The sequence below is a fragment of the Cololabis saira genome, chromosome 5 (genome assembly GCF_033807715.1).
Source record: "Cololabis saira isolate AMF1-May2022 chromosome 5, fColSai1.1, whole genome shotgun sequence".
Taxonomy (NCBI): Eukaryota; Metazoa; Chordata; class Actinopteri; order Beloniformes; family Belonidae; genus Cololabis; species Cololabis saira.
In genome coordinates this window covers 16,035,028-16,051,389 of record NC_084591.1, presented here as the reverse complement: position 1 = coordinate 16,051,389, position 16,362 = coordinate 16,035,028, and the positions used below count along the sequence as shown (strand labels likewise).

The 16,362-nt window shown below is 42.0% G+C and overlaps 1 protein-coding gene across 1 annotated transcript in view; it reads left to right on the top strand.

The window, feature by feature from the left end:
- LOC133443809 (A disintegrin and metalloproteinase with thrombospondin motifs 20) overlaps positions 1-16,362 on the top strand; it is a 133,130-nt gene that overhangs the window by 34,847 nt on the left and 81,921 nt on the right. The window contains exons 9-11 of the mRNA XM_061721073.1: positions 516-662; positions 3,435-3,576; positions 7,326-7,433. Coding sequence (XP_061577057.1) covers positions 516-662; positions 3,435-3,576; positions 7,326-7,433 — 397 coding nt within the window. The remainder of the gene's footprint in view (positions 1-515; positions 663-3,434; positions 3,577-7,325; positions 7,434-16,362) is intronic.

The following is a 16,362-nucleotide window of genomic DNA, read 5'->3' as shown; positions in this document are numbered from 1 at the left end:
AAAGGCCTGCACATGTGCATTGGATTGCAGCGTGTTTCATTTTCTCCGTATTAAGTTCCTTGAAAAAGTGAGATGTGGAGCTGTAACCTCTCAGGCGTGAGCTGGAGGTTGTTATCACCAGCATTTTTGGGGGGTAATAAATACTGATATATGGAGAGTGAAGTTTTACATAAAATGCTGCACCCCTCAGTGCCTGTTTGATAAAGTCTTTTCAGGGTTTTACGCCAGGAATATTTGGAGTATAACACAAATAACGATGCTTATGTTTATAAGAGTGCAGGAGAAGCGTATGAGTAAAGCAACACGTGCAAACGTCTGTGTGTGGTGGCCCATGGGGCTGGTTTGGGGCGATACCCTGTTAAAAACAGCTGAAATAAATCTTTTGACATTTATCCTTCTTACTTTGACACAGCTGCTAAGCAGCTGATAATCGCTTTGTGTGTTCTCTTTTATTCCTCTCAGCATCTCTAAAACCCTCTTCCTCCTTTTTTTCTCCCTATTTCACTCTGCACCAGGTTCAACATGCCTCACGATGACAACCCAAAGTGCAAAGAATTCGGCATGAAGCACCAGTATCATGTCATGGCTCCCACTCTCAACTATGACACCAATCCCTGGTCGTGGTCCAAGTGCAGCCGCAAATACATCACAGAGTTTCTCGAGTAAGTATATTCAGCTTCCCTTTCCCACTCTAAACAGGTTTACGTTCTGATCCTGAGCGGTTCATTTTCCTGAAGTAGAAAGATGGGATTTTCCAACAGTGTGTAATCTTTGTTGTGATGCACCTAGCAAAACAAATGGCTTTAATGTGTCCCTCACGGCTCTGTAGGCAGGTTGGCGCAGTGTAAACTGTGTGGAGTTGTTATTGCTTGCTGTTGAAAGAGTATTTCCTGTTTGAACTTGTGGGTCTTCCTCGGCTGACCTGAGCACTCGATCATCTGCAGCCCTTCGGCTGTCTCCCCCAGACGGCTCATAATCTAGTCGCATCGCCTCGTTTCCACAGCAGAATCAGCCGTGGTTCGTTTATAACAGCGTGGTCAGTGATGCTGGCGAAGGACTTCCCCTTGAAAAGGCAAAGTTATAATTAGATCCTCCCTGGACTTGACCCTTTAATCTTTCCCTCCTTTCCACTGTTAATTGTTGAGGGCCTCACAAAGGTCGTCTTTGTCGACCAGATGCATCTCCAGAGCACAGTTAGGCGATGCCTCACATGGAGTTTTAAGGTTGCGCTTTACATAGTTTCCATCCTGCAATGACCTCAGAATGGCGTGGCTGGAGCAGTCAGCCAAACATGAGGAAAACCTCCATCAAGTTCTTCATTATTCTGCTTGGTCAGTGTCAGCTGTGTTGGAGTAAACCAGTAACAGTGTGATGTAAATGTCAAACTTGTTGGCTACGTGGGATACACAGATGAGAAAAGGCTGTGCAGGTAACGCGAGATTAAAGCAGCGCTGGACTCAGCGTGGGCACCGCAGCGGTGGGAAAGGCCCTCCGGAGTTCAGTCCAAGTGCTTTTGAAGTTTGTCCTCAGCCAACAATGAGGAGCATTGATTCAATCTAGCATTTCTACAGTACCATCCCTCTCAGCTAAAGCGACCTGGTGGAGTACGTCAGTGTTTTGACTGCTCATTCTTCCTGAAGAGCAATTACAATCTGCACCACTCTTCCACTAGTTTAAAAAAAAAGAAAGCACATGCCAGGTCTTAAACATCTCATCCCAAAAATGAAGGGATTGCTACTTCTTTTCACACCGTTGCAGCAAAGACATGCACTCTTCTCCCACACCTACAGGCTGATGAAAATTGTTTTAATTTCCTTAGTGTTATTATTCATTCCTGTGTGGGACGGTGCTGTGAAAACCTAAACAAAAAAACAGAAAAAAATCTGAATATAAAAGTACAATAGAAATAGAAATCTTACAGGACGTTGAAACCACATAATCATTAATAGTGGGCGAGCCTTATCATTTTTAATCACTGATCTGAATAAAGTGGGTTTTTTTTTTTACAGATTTGTGCTTTTTTTGGTGTAAAATTTCAGAATATAGCGAGAGCAAGCATCATCATATCCAGACATATCATATCTCCTTGATATATGTAAATGTCTGACTTTGAGGAGAGCAATTGAAAATTATCATTAGGAAATTATTATTCTTTAAGCTTATGTGACTGACATGATACATTTGGGTACAGGATATAGAAAATCCTGTTACACAACTCCATTTCAAGTGTTCTAATGGCTGTCAGGTGTTGGATCTCCACCGTGTCAGGGAGGACTCACCTCTCTGTCACCGAATCATGTGATGGATATTTCTTTCTGGAGAAAAATGTATGTTTTTTTTTTTTTTTGTTTTTTTTTTTTTTAAATGACCTCAATGACCCCTTCATTCTCTCTGTGTCCATCTGTCTGTCTTGGTCTTAATAATCATACCAGTCCGGTACACTGATTATACAGATGACCAACTGCTGAAAGACACTGTAATATGGGACTGTCTGTGTGATTTTTTTTTTTTTTTTTTGACAGCCTGCTCTTTAGCATTTATTCACAACATCTCCCACCATCGCTGTGTCCTTCTTGTGCAATTCCACCCCTGTCACCAGGGAGGTTGTGCTGCAGATTCTTACATTACGGCTGGAAATGAAAGGGCAAAGAAACAAAGTGATGGTAACCCCGGATAATCCAGTATAATTATTGGCCTGTCATATCAGCTGGTGCTTTGTTGAGCAGGTGTTTTAGCGGCTCAATTCAGGATGAAATTTGTCAGTGCGGTGCAGACATGTCGTGTAATTACACATCTATCCACGTCTCACCTGAAGGAGACGCACACACAAAAACCAAGAGGTCTTTTGTGGCTCGGTTTGCTCTGCTGACATGTTTGGCTGGTGGCTTTTCACAACCGTAAAAGGCCGATGATTTTATATGCAGGCTGCTGGTGCGTCTATGCTCAGTCCATCTGGGCTTTTGTTGTCTGCTGCTATTGCGCAGGGGTTCAGGGTGTGGCTGATTTACAGCACAATCTGTTATTATACTGCAGTGTTGCAGAATTATGTAGCTTATTCAAGGTGCTTTGGGATTCTGAATTCTCCTGTTTGACTTTGGCACAGAAAAATAAACTTGCGGTCACCATGTAAGTTTACTTTAATCTTTAAAAATACTGTTCTTTGGAGTCTTAATTCGAATTCTATAGAGACAGCATTTACCAACAAATCTGTAAGGGGAAGTGGTATCAATCTCTTTTTCAGGTAACCACACAGACCACCCACAGGGATAAACACACATAAAGATGATCAAAGACAGTGACACAGAGATGTTTGCTTTTGTGGGGAAGATCACAAAGACTGATACTTTTTTTCCTTACTGTTGCCTTGTTACTGTAATATGTTTTCATTTTGTGCTTTTCTTTTCTGTTCTCTGTATTTTCTCTCTGTCTTTTAGCACTGGCTATGGGGAATGCCTCCTGGATGAACCTGTAGGAAGAATTTACGAGCTTCCCAGCCTCCTCCCTGGTCAAATCTACAATGCCAACAGACAGTGTGAACTTGTGTTTGGTCCTGGTTCCCAGATTTGTCCTTTTTTGGTAAGTTGGCATGATGGTAAACCAAAAAGCACAATGTAAAAATAAAGAAGAAATTAGATCTACAGTGACTTATATTTTCCCACATGTAAAGGAAAACCCTTTTTGACTAAATGTCAAGACATTTGTGCTGAGCTGTTTTTCCTAAAAAAGTTTCCACTTGGATTTCACTGAGAAAAAAGTAAAAAACCTCCTATTTGAAAGACTGCAGTAATTAATATTTCTGCCGCCAACAAGTTATGTATCCCCAGAGAATACCTCCAATTGAGGCCAATGTGGAAGACATGCAGTACCTTAAATCACCACTAGTGGCTGACGCAAACGTTGAGTCAATTTCCATGGATCTAGGGTTCGATTCCTTTACAGCAGAGATAAACATATTTAGAGCCTGATACAAAATACAAAAACATTTTTCAGTCTCCATAGATAGATTTCACATCCATAGCCACTGCAAAGCACTTATTAATCCATCATGTACGTGCTTTTATGAATGACAGCTGCATTGCAGACTAGGGTGTCAAATGTGGCTTGCTGTCATCACTTTAGCTGCTTAGTTCCTTCATTGAACATGACTTCTGCTGTTAATAAAGACCCAAAACAGCATATTTAATCTTATTTTAATAATAATATGGCTTGTTGGGCAGTTTATTGAACTGTCACACCTCCACAACCAGCTCTTGGTTTGCCTGGAAGGCTCCAGAGGCAAAGGTGTGTTGGCTGCCTAGTCAGCATGTCTGTGTCGGCCCCATCTCGATTAAAATTGAAATGGGCCAGTAGCATAGATTTCATGTGTCTTTAGTACTATGAGCCCCAAATGACAAGTCTACCAATTGGGCATGGGCCAAGAAAAGGGCCAATGGTGTGGCTTCTTTATAGTTTTTATTGGTGAAAGCAGGTAAGGCCAAAATGGATTTCAAATGAAAAAAAGACACATATTCATTGTATTGATTTCATTGTACCTGTACCAGAACCACAAAACAACCGCAGAACATAACTGAGCCTCCTCCATGTTTCACTGTAGCTCCAGATTTCTTTTTCTCCCAGAAGCTTTGTAGCCTGTTGATTTGCATTTGTTCATCCTGGTCATTCACATTCGACACTGATGTACCTTGACCTTAGAGTTCACCTTGAATGTTTTTCAAAGTTCTGGGATCTTTAATTACCATTCGTATTTTTCATCTCTTCAGTTTGTCATCACTTTTTCTCTTCTGGTCATGTCCAAGGAGGTTGGCTACAGTCCTGTGTAGACCCTAAACTTCTAAATCAAACTGTTATCACAGCTTGTCTATAATATTTCTTTCTGGTCACTTCCTTTTAACTCTTTTCTTTTCTTCCTCTGTTCCATGTTCAGTGTGGTGAACAGAGTGACAAAGTTTCACCCTTTAAAGACACTTGTGATGTCAATTATAGACGAATCCGGCGACCGGTTTGTGTGCGCCGCCATCTTGCGGCGGCGCCATTGCTGCGGTGGCAGGTGTCAATCTGCCACCGCAGCGCTGTTATTGTAACCTGACGCTCTACAGCATCATTATAGCTGGATTGATGATGTTAGACAGTGGCCTTCCATAAATAATGAAGGTATCTTACATTAATGCTGATGTTAATTTATAAATAATGATTTGTTTGAGCGATAAGCAGGAAAGAATAGAGGAATAGGGAGATAAGGGAGTGTATGATTAAACACTGTAATATAGCTCTCTCCACCTCCTCTCCTTACGAGGCACGTCTGCACAATTAAATATTACCTGTTTATGTTTTGTTTTATTTTAGGTATCCAAGAATATTTTATTGATCGCCTGGCGTCCGATGACGAAAAAAAACGCAATTACAGGTCTCTAATTGAAGGGCAGAACTATCTCAGCTCCGGATGATACAGAATACATACATACATAACCCCAATCTGCAGATAAAACTAGTTTGTTGAGGAAAAAATATCAACTCTATTTGTAGCTGCAGAAGAAAAAAATAATCTCACGAGGAAAAGAAAAATATTGCTCATCATGCCTCGGAGCCTCTTCAGCATAAAAAAAAAGAAAAGAGAAGTAAGAGTAATAAAAAAGATGTAGGCTACTGTATGTTGTTATATTATACTAATTTATTGACACATGGCGAGTCAAACATTTACCAAAGCAGCTGCCAAACACTAAACAAGGTAGTAAGACGGTGGTTCTGCAGAACTGCGGCAGTAAATCCTCATCGGAGCTTCATTCTTTAGTAGTGATTTCATATGAACCCAAACCGTTAATAATCATTATTTTCTCCATATACCGCTCCCTGGCTTCCTTGTTTAAGGTATCCAGGTAAATTCCAGTTCCTTTCCAGCAGTTTAACATCTTTTTTTGCGTTCCGTCTGTTCACTTGGTGAAACAGAAAAGTAGTTTTGAAAGTCCCTCCCGTCTTCATTCACTATCAAAACAAATGCACGTGACCGGGACAGGAGTGTTCCGATGATACAAATACATTAAGAGAGCCTGGCAGGGAGCGGAGTAATAGATCCATACGTATATATGTCTATGGGCTGGAGCGGAGGAGCGGAGCCGCCACCGCAGTAATGGCGGCCGCTCGACTTCCGGGTTTCGCCGGATTCGTCTATAGGACGTATTTTAGTTTAACATGTCCCTAGGGACGCATTATTTTACCACTTTTCTATGGGTGCCAACCAATTTGTCCTGACCAGTTTCATTTGTGTCGTCTTTTTGAACCACAATTTAAAAGCAATGATTTCTGGAAATTAATATTTATCATTACCTTTGTCAGTTTCAAGTTATTTCAGTGACCTTTTTTTTTTTTTTAAATGGACGGGTACCAACATTTATCCACCTGTAAGAACCGAATCAACTGATCCAAAAAAAGAAGAAAAGGCTAATCTGTATAATACAATATCTGTAACAATTCAAATCAAAAATGTTTTGCTAAATGTTACTTTCTTATAAATTACAGCAGTTTATCTGTAGTTATAAATATCGGTTAGGCCCCTGCGCCCACCTCATTTCCCTGTATGTTGGGCTTTACATGACATGACAACCGGGTCAGAAAAAACATCCTGTGATCATGGAATTGATTACTCTTTCAGAAGGGTGAAATGACGAGTCTCCATAAAGCAAGCGAAGCAAGTGAGGAAATTAATGAAACTGCTGAAACGGGGTGAACAACTGTCCATCACATTAGTAAAACCTGGAGTGAAAAAACAAAAATCAACAAAAAGATTATCTGACATCATTTAAACTTTTCATGAAATCTAATCTAATAAAAATATCCAGCAACACCTAGTGCAATGTTTAATTGTGAAAGACAGAGCATTTTTATGCACATAAAACAAATAGAGCTCCAGGTACTGAGACTAAACAACTGTACGATCTCAAGAAAACAACTTATGGTTTTAGCTTATGTGTTTGCAGTACTTACTTGCAGGCTTCAGTTTTATTGCTTCACATATTTCCACATATAACATATGAGATGCATTTGAATAAAATACCAAAACGTAGATTAAATCAGCCTATGTCGAATCATTGATCAAAACCTGATGTGGAGCCATTTAAAATGCATCAAGTGCATGCCTGGAAAGCATTGTAACAATGCAGGTCCTCCTGCTCCTTTGATTTAAATAGTTTAGAAGAAACCAGTTAACATATTTGCATTACAACATGAGAGAGTTGCCGCTACATTCATTAGAGTCTTGTGGCAGAATAGATGAGCTCTTTCCCTTTTAAAGCCTGCTACTCACTTCTGTTTTCTTTTTGATTTCCCCACAGAAACAGTGCAAGAGGTTGTGGTGCACCAGTGCAGACAAGGAGGGCAATAAAAGCTGTCGCACCCAGCACATGCCGCTAGCCGATGGGACTGATTGTGGTCACGGGATGGTAAGTTATTCCATGTGGAGTTCTGTGGTTTTTTTTACTAAACAAACTGCACACATGTACTCACTCACGTGTACTGTATATGTCGTCATAAAGTTTTTTCGAAATTGTACTCTGGGTGAACACGTGTAATAATAATTTTTATAAGCTACTCATGAAAAAGTGGTTTCCCTTTCTGAGAAGTGGGACCAGAGGGTTTTATTGGAGTTACACACACTCTTCAGCCTCCATGGTAAGGTCTGTGCACTGCAGAAGAGAGTCTAGCTGATCGCTGAACCTCAGATTGAGGAGGAATAATACGTGGAACACTGGACCAGCTCTATACCCTCTCTAGGGTCCCGGAATAGGGCATGGGAGTTTGTCCAACTGGTCCACATGTGCTTTGTGGACTTTGAGAAGGCGTTTCTTCGCTGTCTGTCTCTGCCTTTCACCAAAGGAGAGCTGGGATGCACTCCAGCACATTCTGACCCTGAGTGGGTATAGATGATGAATGGATGCATCTCTTAGTGCCTCAAGAGTTTGTCTTTACAGTTTGCAGGAATGAGATTGTGGTTTTTCCCCTGTAGGGGGGCTGAACTCTCCCTTCAAGATAGGGTGAGAAGCCCCGCCGTTCAGGAGGGACTCGGATTAAAGTCATTTCTCTTCTGCAATCGCGAGCAGCCAGTTGAGATGGTTTAGACATCTGGTTAGGTTGTCTCTTGGGCGCCTCCATGGCGAGGACTTTCAGGTATGTCTAATGTTGAGGAACCCTGGGACATGCTGGAGAGATTACATCTCTCAGCTGGCTCAGGAATGCCTTGGTCTTAGAGGAAGTGACCAGGGAGAGCGAGGTCTGGACCTGTTTACTTAAACTCGGATAAGAAATAGTTATTGGATGGTTCGATGGCTGGGTCTGGATACTTTGGAAGCATTGCATGCTCCCAATGCAATAAATCGTCAACCAATTTGTAGCGTTTATACATTCCGGTTATGTCAAACTGGAGTTCTGCATGTTTGATTTAAATATCTACTTTGGCATATTCTCCAATCAGCCTTGTTGTTAAAGTTGGCCTCACTGCATTTCAGACGAAATCCATTACTTGCACAAGCCAGACCTCCCATGCAGAGCTGCTTTAATTTCCCATGGCTTACTCATCAAGTTCACATTCTGGACCAGGAAAAAAGGAGTGATCATCAAGCGCTGGTGAGCTGTAGGCTTCCGGGTTGCAGACACATATGTAAATGTACTCAGGTGATGGCCCGACTCAGAAATTTGAAGCTTAAAGCTTGAATTATGGTTCTGCGTCAAACCAACGCAGAGCACAGGCCGTCACCGTGACGCCGTCGTGAATCCTTCGGACTTCTCCGTCACTCCATTTCTCCGCAGTGCAGTACCCCCCGTGACCGCTAATTCGCAATCTTTTCCTTAATGGTTTATTCGACTTTTTCCAGTCACAGTAAATCAAAGAGATAAGGACAACTATTGTGCAAAAAAACAAAACAAAAAAAATCACACATACACGAAGAAAAGAGCGCTGAAAGTTCACGACTGCTTCAAACCGGAAACCGGAAATGCATTGCTACTAGGGGTGGGTATTGGGAAGGACCTAACGATACGATACGCATCACGATACTTGAGCCACGATACGATACACATTGCGATATCCCGATTATGCGATATCCCGATTATTATATTCTACATAGTTCACCGAAAAATTTAAAAATGCATTACACATCTTAAAATCCAAGTTGTATATATGTACATCAGATGATAGTGATGGATCTTAAAATCCGAGTTGCACGTTCATCAGATTATAGTGACAATTCATGGGACAAACTGAGTCAAAACAATGTTTTATTATAACTATACAAGCTAAAGTTACAACATATTTGTATATGTTTTTCACATTAATTACATCATATGAAATTAACATTAAATTTAGTATGAGGTTGCTTTAATTATGTGGCAAATGATAATAAACACAAGAAAGATGGGTACTAAAACCAAGGACAGGCACAGTGATCAGTCAGTATAGATATAAATCCATAAATAAATAAACCTCTGTTCATTATTTTTCATTTTTTAAGGACAGGCAATTGTGTTATATAAAAAATACATTATAAAATGAAATAAAATGTGAAATAAAACCTGAGCTCAGTGCAGGTAGAGAGTGGCAATGCCCAGGACTGTCACTTAGGTAGGAGCACTGGGTGATATAATGGGAAAAAGATCGGGGATAAAAAAAAAAAAAAAAAAAAAATCGATATTCAAATTTTGAATATCGATATTGAATCGGCTGGAAAAGTATTGCGATATATTGCCATATCGATATTTTTGCCCACCCCTAATTGCTACCAAGCGAATCAATCACAGCCCTCTCCGTCTGCGTGTGGTCTGCGTCGTCTCGACGCGTAGTTACAATTTTTCTGGAGGTGCACGTCAGTGACGGCGTCAGTGACGGCGTCAGTGACGGCGTGTGTTCTGCGTCGACGCGTACCACACGCCGTAGGCACGGCGTCGTTTTGACGCAGAACCATAACTCAAGCTTTACTCATGTCACCGGGCAGTAACCCCCCAGTAACCTTTGTCTTCTCCTCACTCTGGGATAATATGCTAATTGGGACTGAGACGGCAGGTCAGTTACTGAGGGAACATGGACAGAAGGGCAGCGGACGAGGAAGTGGAATAGGGGGAAGCAAGAGAGAGAAAGGAAAGAAAAGAGGGGAGGACGGCGGAGGGAGAAAAGAGGATAGGTGAAGACATGGGGCCTTTGAAAGAGGATGCCGCCTGCCGTTTCACAGTTGAGTCGCCTTGTTGTGAACCCGTGACCCTAAAACCTCTTTAAAAGGAGAGCGAGTGGGTCAGTGCTCGGGCCGTAACAGAGCCCGGGCCGAAGCCAACTAGCGCTCTCTCACAAGCTTTCACATCAGTGATTCTGCGGGGCGGGAGGCAGGACGAGGGGAGGGGGAGAGGAGGGAGTGGGAGACACGGTGAACCTGGAGATGGTGGGCCGGTGTTCAACATTCTGAACATGCATGAGAGGGAGAAAGCGAGGGAGCGAGAGAAGGAGGGTTCCCTTCTCTCCTTGACCTCCTGCCCTGAAGGAGTCTTGCAGTGTGAGCCCATGTTACATCTCACATCCTTTCATCTGGCTCCATCTCCCTCCGCACCATGTTCGGTCCCGGATCAGCGTCAGGTCTAGCGAGGAGAGGTTAACAGGAGATGGCTAACATCTTAATCCAACCACAACAACCAGCCTAAACAGTAATGTGCCTGGGACTGCAACTCCCATCCAGCTCCCATCCCGGACGTGGGAGAAAAACACGGAGTGAAATCACACCTGCTGGTTGTGTCATGGAGACACAACCTCTCGCCAGGTTGTCTGGTCTTTCTGGAACAAATGTTTTGCCAGTTCATTTTATAACAGTTGATTAGTTTTATGTAATATGGCCACCTTACAGTGGCATAAACTGGAAAATCATGGCATCACCAGCTGATTCTCTGGGTATTATGATTTTTTTGTGCACATCTGGTAAGCGGGTTTTAAGACAAGGTGGATGAAGAGATTGTAACTGGCTCTGCAGATGGACAACACCAGTGTGGCTATGCGTCACATGCAAGGCAAGGCAAGTTTATTTGTATTGCACATTTCAGCCAAAAGACTCTTTAAGGTGCTTTAGATAATGAAAACATAAGAAGTAGAGAGGAAATAAAAGATTATGAGCTACAGCGCAGTGGCATAATAAAGAAAAGTTAGACTTCACCTAGATTTACAGTGCTATACTAAAATTAACATTGCTTTAATCTAAATTCAGATAGTTTAAACAATTCAGTCAAAGGCAGCTGTTTTAAACCTTGATATAAAGGAACTGAGGGTTTCAGGGTTCCTGTTTGTTCCAGATCTGTGGAGCATTAAAAAGGGACACAGAACAGGTCCAGAAGACCTGAGAGGTCTGGATGGTTGCTATGGCAACAGCAAGTCTCTGATGCATTTTGGTCCACTTTCTTCGTTCTAGGGAGAACTCGGGCAGCAGCGCTGTGGATAACCTGTAGCCATCTGATTGAGCTTTTAGGCAGACGTTGCAGTAATCAAGTCGACTAAAGATGAAATGCATGGATGAGTTTTTCGAGATCCTGCTGAGACATTAGTCCTTTAATCCTGGAGACGTTCTTCAGGTGATAGAAGTCTCCGAAGGTTCAGTTCTGAGTCCATGACTATGCTCAGATTTGGGCTCTTGTCAGCGGTTTCTAGCTGTAACAACAAAACTGATGTGAGGATTACTGCACATCACAGAGAAGTATGGAATTTCATTGTAGTCGTCTCCACATCTGGTGAAGTGTGGAAAAATCAAAGGTTCTGAGAATATCTGGGCTCTCAAACGTTTTGCTCCTGTTGTTTTTATATTTCCGCTGAGCTGTGAAACCTGAACCTCTGCTGATGACTGATGTTACAGGTAGAGTTTTCTGTGTTATGTTTGTGGCTGGGAGTTAAACGCTTTCTGCTGTGTGATAGAGGTCAGGTGTGGGGTCAGGATCTGCTTCCACAACTGTACAGTACGTGACAGCCGGCAAAACAACTCTGATCCTCGATGCTTAAAATCTGTATCGCGTCCAGACATCTGCAAACAGATTAGTTTGAAACAAAACACAGAAATATTTTTGAAATGTGTTTATGCAATCATCACGCTTCTTTGAATGAGTTACTCCATGATGCAGGCATCAAAAATGTAGACTGAGTATCTTTCTGGATGAACAAACCCGTTTTTTTTTTTCCATCTTCGTCAAATCTGCATAGGCAACATTTTGGATAGATAATATAATGGGAACAATACTTTAGAGGAGCTCTGTCCGTTCGTTCATACCTACTTCTACATATTCAGTTTCACAGGGGTCAACTGAAGGTTATACCCATCACTCTTTTAATCTACCTGAGGGACAAGTAAGAACTGAACGCAAGCTGCTGCTTTCCTTCTAAAATACTAAGACTTCACAAAATGATACATTTACTCCAATGTAAGATTTGGGGGCAGGTTCCTTCATTACTGTTACAATAAAGTGGCTTTTAAGAAGAAATCCAAAACAAACTGTCAAGCAACGTAGATTAAACTCTTGAGCATGTTGGTTGATGAATGGGCATTTTCTTACTATGATATTGATAAAATGGAATTCGTTTTAGTTTTTTTGAATGTCCCAGTAACAATTGGACATAATAATGTCAAATAAGCGGCGCTTGCTTTCTGAAAGAACAGACGTGAGAACAGCCTCCTGTCTTCCTTTTCTTGTGCGTCAGTGGTGGCACCACCTTTGTTTGTGGTGCTGAGGCCCCTGTTTCAGATTCATGCAGGATGCTGTTTGAAGTAGCGTGAGTTGAAAGAGATGGGGACCCTGCACCAGCGCTCACCTGCTCACACAAGCGTGCTTTTATGTGGTATGTCGCTGCGGCGTGTTTGTGTGTCTGTGAGTATGTTCGTGCTCATCCGTAAGCCTGCACAGCGAGATAATCTGCACGCCCAGATGATTCCTCTTAATTCTTTTGTGTCACTTTTGCATTGTTCGTTCTTTACATCTCTTGGTGCCTCTTTTTAGCATTCACCCACTGTGTCTGTCTTTTCCCCAGACATAATCTATGTGTAATCTGTCACACCATCTTACTTCATCTCCTGACCCCTGTTTCATTTTTTTCCTTCTTCTTCTCTGCAAATGAAGTCATGAGGTTCAGGTCTGAGGTTTGGGGTCGGCCTCTTGGCTCCGAGGTGTCAGATGTGGAGGATTACAGCTTTGGCCTCGGTGGAGGGAGAAATACAGTAGGAGCGGGATCGTGTGAGCATCCTCAGATCCTCTTCAAAGCTTTGTTGTGGAGCTTCTATTAGACGCACACAAGCATGTCATTCAGAGCGATTACATGTTGTGACAAAAAAGCCGATTTTCTGAATGGCCGTCACCTCTTGTGACTGGGTTATTTTCGGCAGTGTGTTTTGTTCTCTCGGGTTATGAAACAAAGATGTGACCGCTTTGGGTGATTGAAGTCGGTGCCCAGATAGTGGGAGAGAGGCACGTCCGCCAAATGATGGGGAGAAAAAAAGAAACTGTTTGCATGCTGCTTGGCTACAATAGGCAACGGGCACGCCAGGGTTCAAAGATGGTTTTCACCCTCTCTGTTCCCTTTTTTCTCCTGTGACTCTCTCTGCCTCTCCGCTTCTGCCTTTATCCTCTTTCTCTCACCCTCATTTTCTCTCTATTGCTTCCACGGGGCACTGGAGTGAGTAATGTGGTCACATGACCTCTTGGCAGCACATCTGTGATCTGGCTCAGTGGGCCGCGCTCTAACAAGTGCATCCCATCACTTGTTGTCTATAAATACAGTCACACCCCTCCCCATCCTCTCATCTTCTTCTTTTCCCCCTTTAGCCCATACTTTTTCAGTCTTTCTTGCTCTTCAGTTGAGGCTTGCCTGCCTGCCTGTGTGTCTGTATGTGTCTCAGAAGAACCTACTCTTGGATATACTCACACATGTTTGTGTCTGAGTGTGTACGTGCATATGCGTGTATGTTTATGTGCATCATTAGGGGCCAGTCAGCTTGTCACAGTATATAAACATAGCCTTTTGTCCATCTCTGCACCCTTTGAAACATTTCTCCAATCCAAAACAAAAGTCGCCTCTAAGTTACTTTTCATAAAACGCAAACAAGTTCAATACAGTCCAATTAAATGTAATCCAGTTCATTCTAATTCAGTCAAAATTCAAAGTTCACGCAATGCTAATTCCTTAGAAACTGCTGAGCTAGGGAACTCAATATGTTCATGCATCAGATGTTCGCTTCAGTACAATCCCCTGCCTGGAGCAAACACAAGTCAAGAGGAATCCAGTGTAATTAACAGGAGGAATCCACCAGGCGAACAGTTCGAGGCAAGCTGTCATCTACCTTGAACACTGTTAGTAATAATTTGATCAATAATAGTGACATATTAAGCAGAATTAGGAGAACAGAATGAAGAAAGAGCTCTGCGTATCACCAGAGATCCCCAGCACTGTTGTTTGAGTTCTCAGTGATCCACATTCTGTTGATGATATGACTAACCTGCTTGTGTGAACTACTTCAAGCTTCCATGAAAGCATTTTTTGTGGCATATATCAAGGGGCCTTTTTTTCTGCTTTAGGAGCGTCTGAAGTGACTACCAACAAATCCCTGACAAAACACAACCCCGTCACTTTGTTTTGGGGGCCACCTTAATGTGAAAGTGTGGCACTCAGTGAACCTTCTATGTTTATAAGACAATTTTCCACCTCTGGTGGACAATAAAGATGTATTCTATTCTATTCTATTCTATTCTATTCTATAGGGAACTGTGACATCACAGACCTGGCTCAGATTTCCAGCTTCAAATGATGCCCCAGCTGCTGGATCAATAGAGTCAATGGTGTACATGTATAACACTGGTGGGGTGGATGGTTTACATGTACTTTGTATAAGACTGACTTTGAAAGAGCTATACCTACTGTTGAAAATGAACTCTTTCCCCATCTGATTTCATAATCAATAATCAATCACTTTTTTGTCTGTTTTAAACCAACTCTTTTTGATTGACTGATTGATTGAATTGTTTATTTCGAAACACATAAGGAAAAAAATATAAAATTTTAAAACAAATTCAAAACATACAGAAAAAAAGCAACAACAACAAAAACGTAATACAAACAGGGAAAAAAAAACAGTGTCCGAAAAGGAGCAGGTAGAAGTAAAACTTATTTAACCCTGCCCCTTTGTTACCTGTATCATAAATTAAACATAAATATTAATAATAAATAGCTGCTAATTTACCTATTAGGCTACCGATTTTCCCATTGGTTGTGCCTTTGCACCTAACCAGCTAACAAACACAACACATTCTTACTAGAAAAACAAGTTTTTTTGTGTGTTTTGCTTTTTTTTCTTTTAATGTGGATTACCGTGTTGTGGCAGTAATCTCTTACACCACATATAACACATAAACCATCTCAGGATGCAAACTACTGCTAATTTTCGACCCTGGTCACACCTCACAGAAGGAGGAGGGAGTAAGGCTGAGTTGCGACTCCGCCCCCTAAAAAACCTGCTCTATACACAGAGAAATGAAATATGGGTCTTACGATGTACAATTTATGAAATTCCCAGATATTCTTATTCTTAATAAGGATTTAATTGAACCCCCACACACCAACCCAAAACAAAAAAACGGGACGTTGCTTTTGATTTCCAGAACATTCCTTGGAAAAAACTGATAACCTGCTCTAGTTTCAGCCAATTAGAGCGAGATAGTTTGGTTTTGAGAAGTGAAGCCAGAGCAGAATGGAGTCTGTTGGCAGAGGTGGTGAGTGTTGGCTGCAGCTCCACTGGCAACCTGACAGACTTGTTGTATGATGCTTGGACGGGGGTGTGCTTTTGTCAGTATTTTTGTATGCCCTGGTGTGTGTGTGTGTGTGTGTGTGTGTGTGTGTGTGTGTGTGTGTGTGTGTGTGTGTGTGTGTGTCTGAGACTGTATGGGAGTTTGAGATTGTGAGACTGGTATCGGTGTCACTCTCAGCTAATCTCTGGATATTTGCAGGATGTTGCCACTTTGATTTGCCATCATCACAGGCAGATCAGTGGATTCGGGCTAACAAGAGGATTGTTGTTTTAGCAGTCACGCTGCTTGCTGGTGGAATTACTGTGTCCGGTAGTTGCTGAGAACAGCTTTCCTTGTTGGCTGTGTGATATGTATCTGCGTGATTACTGCAGAGTGTGATTACACGTATTCTTCATTGTCTGTCTGAAAGGGGATACATGCACTTGGGAGCAATTACAACATGACAGGGAAATGACATGAAGCTAAAGTCATCTCACACATGCACTGCAAAGGCACATAACAATGCCTAACATGGTTGCAAATAGTTTAACTTTTTCACAAACTTGAGACACAAAGCAGCATCAGAAG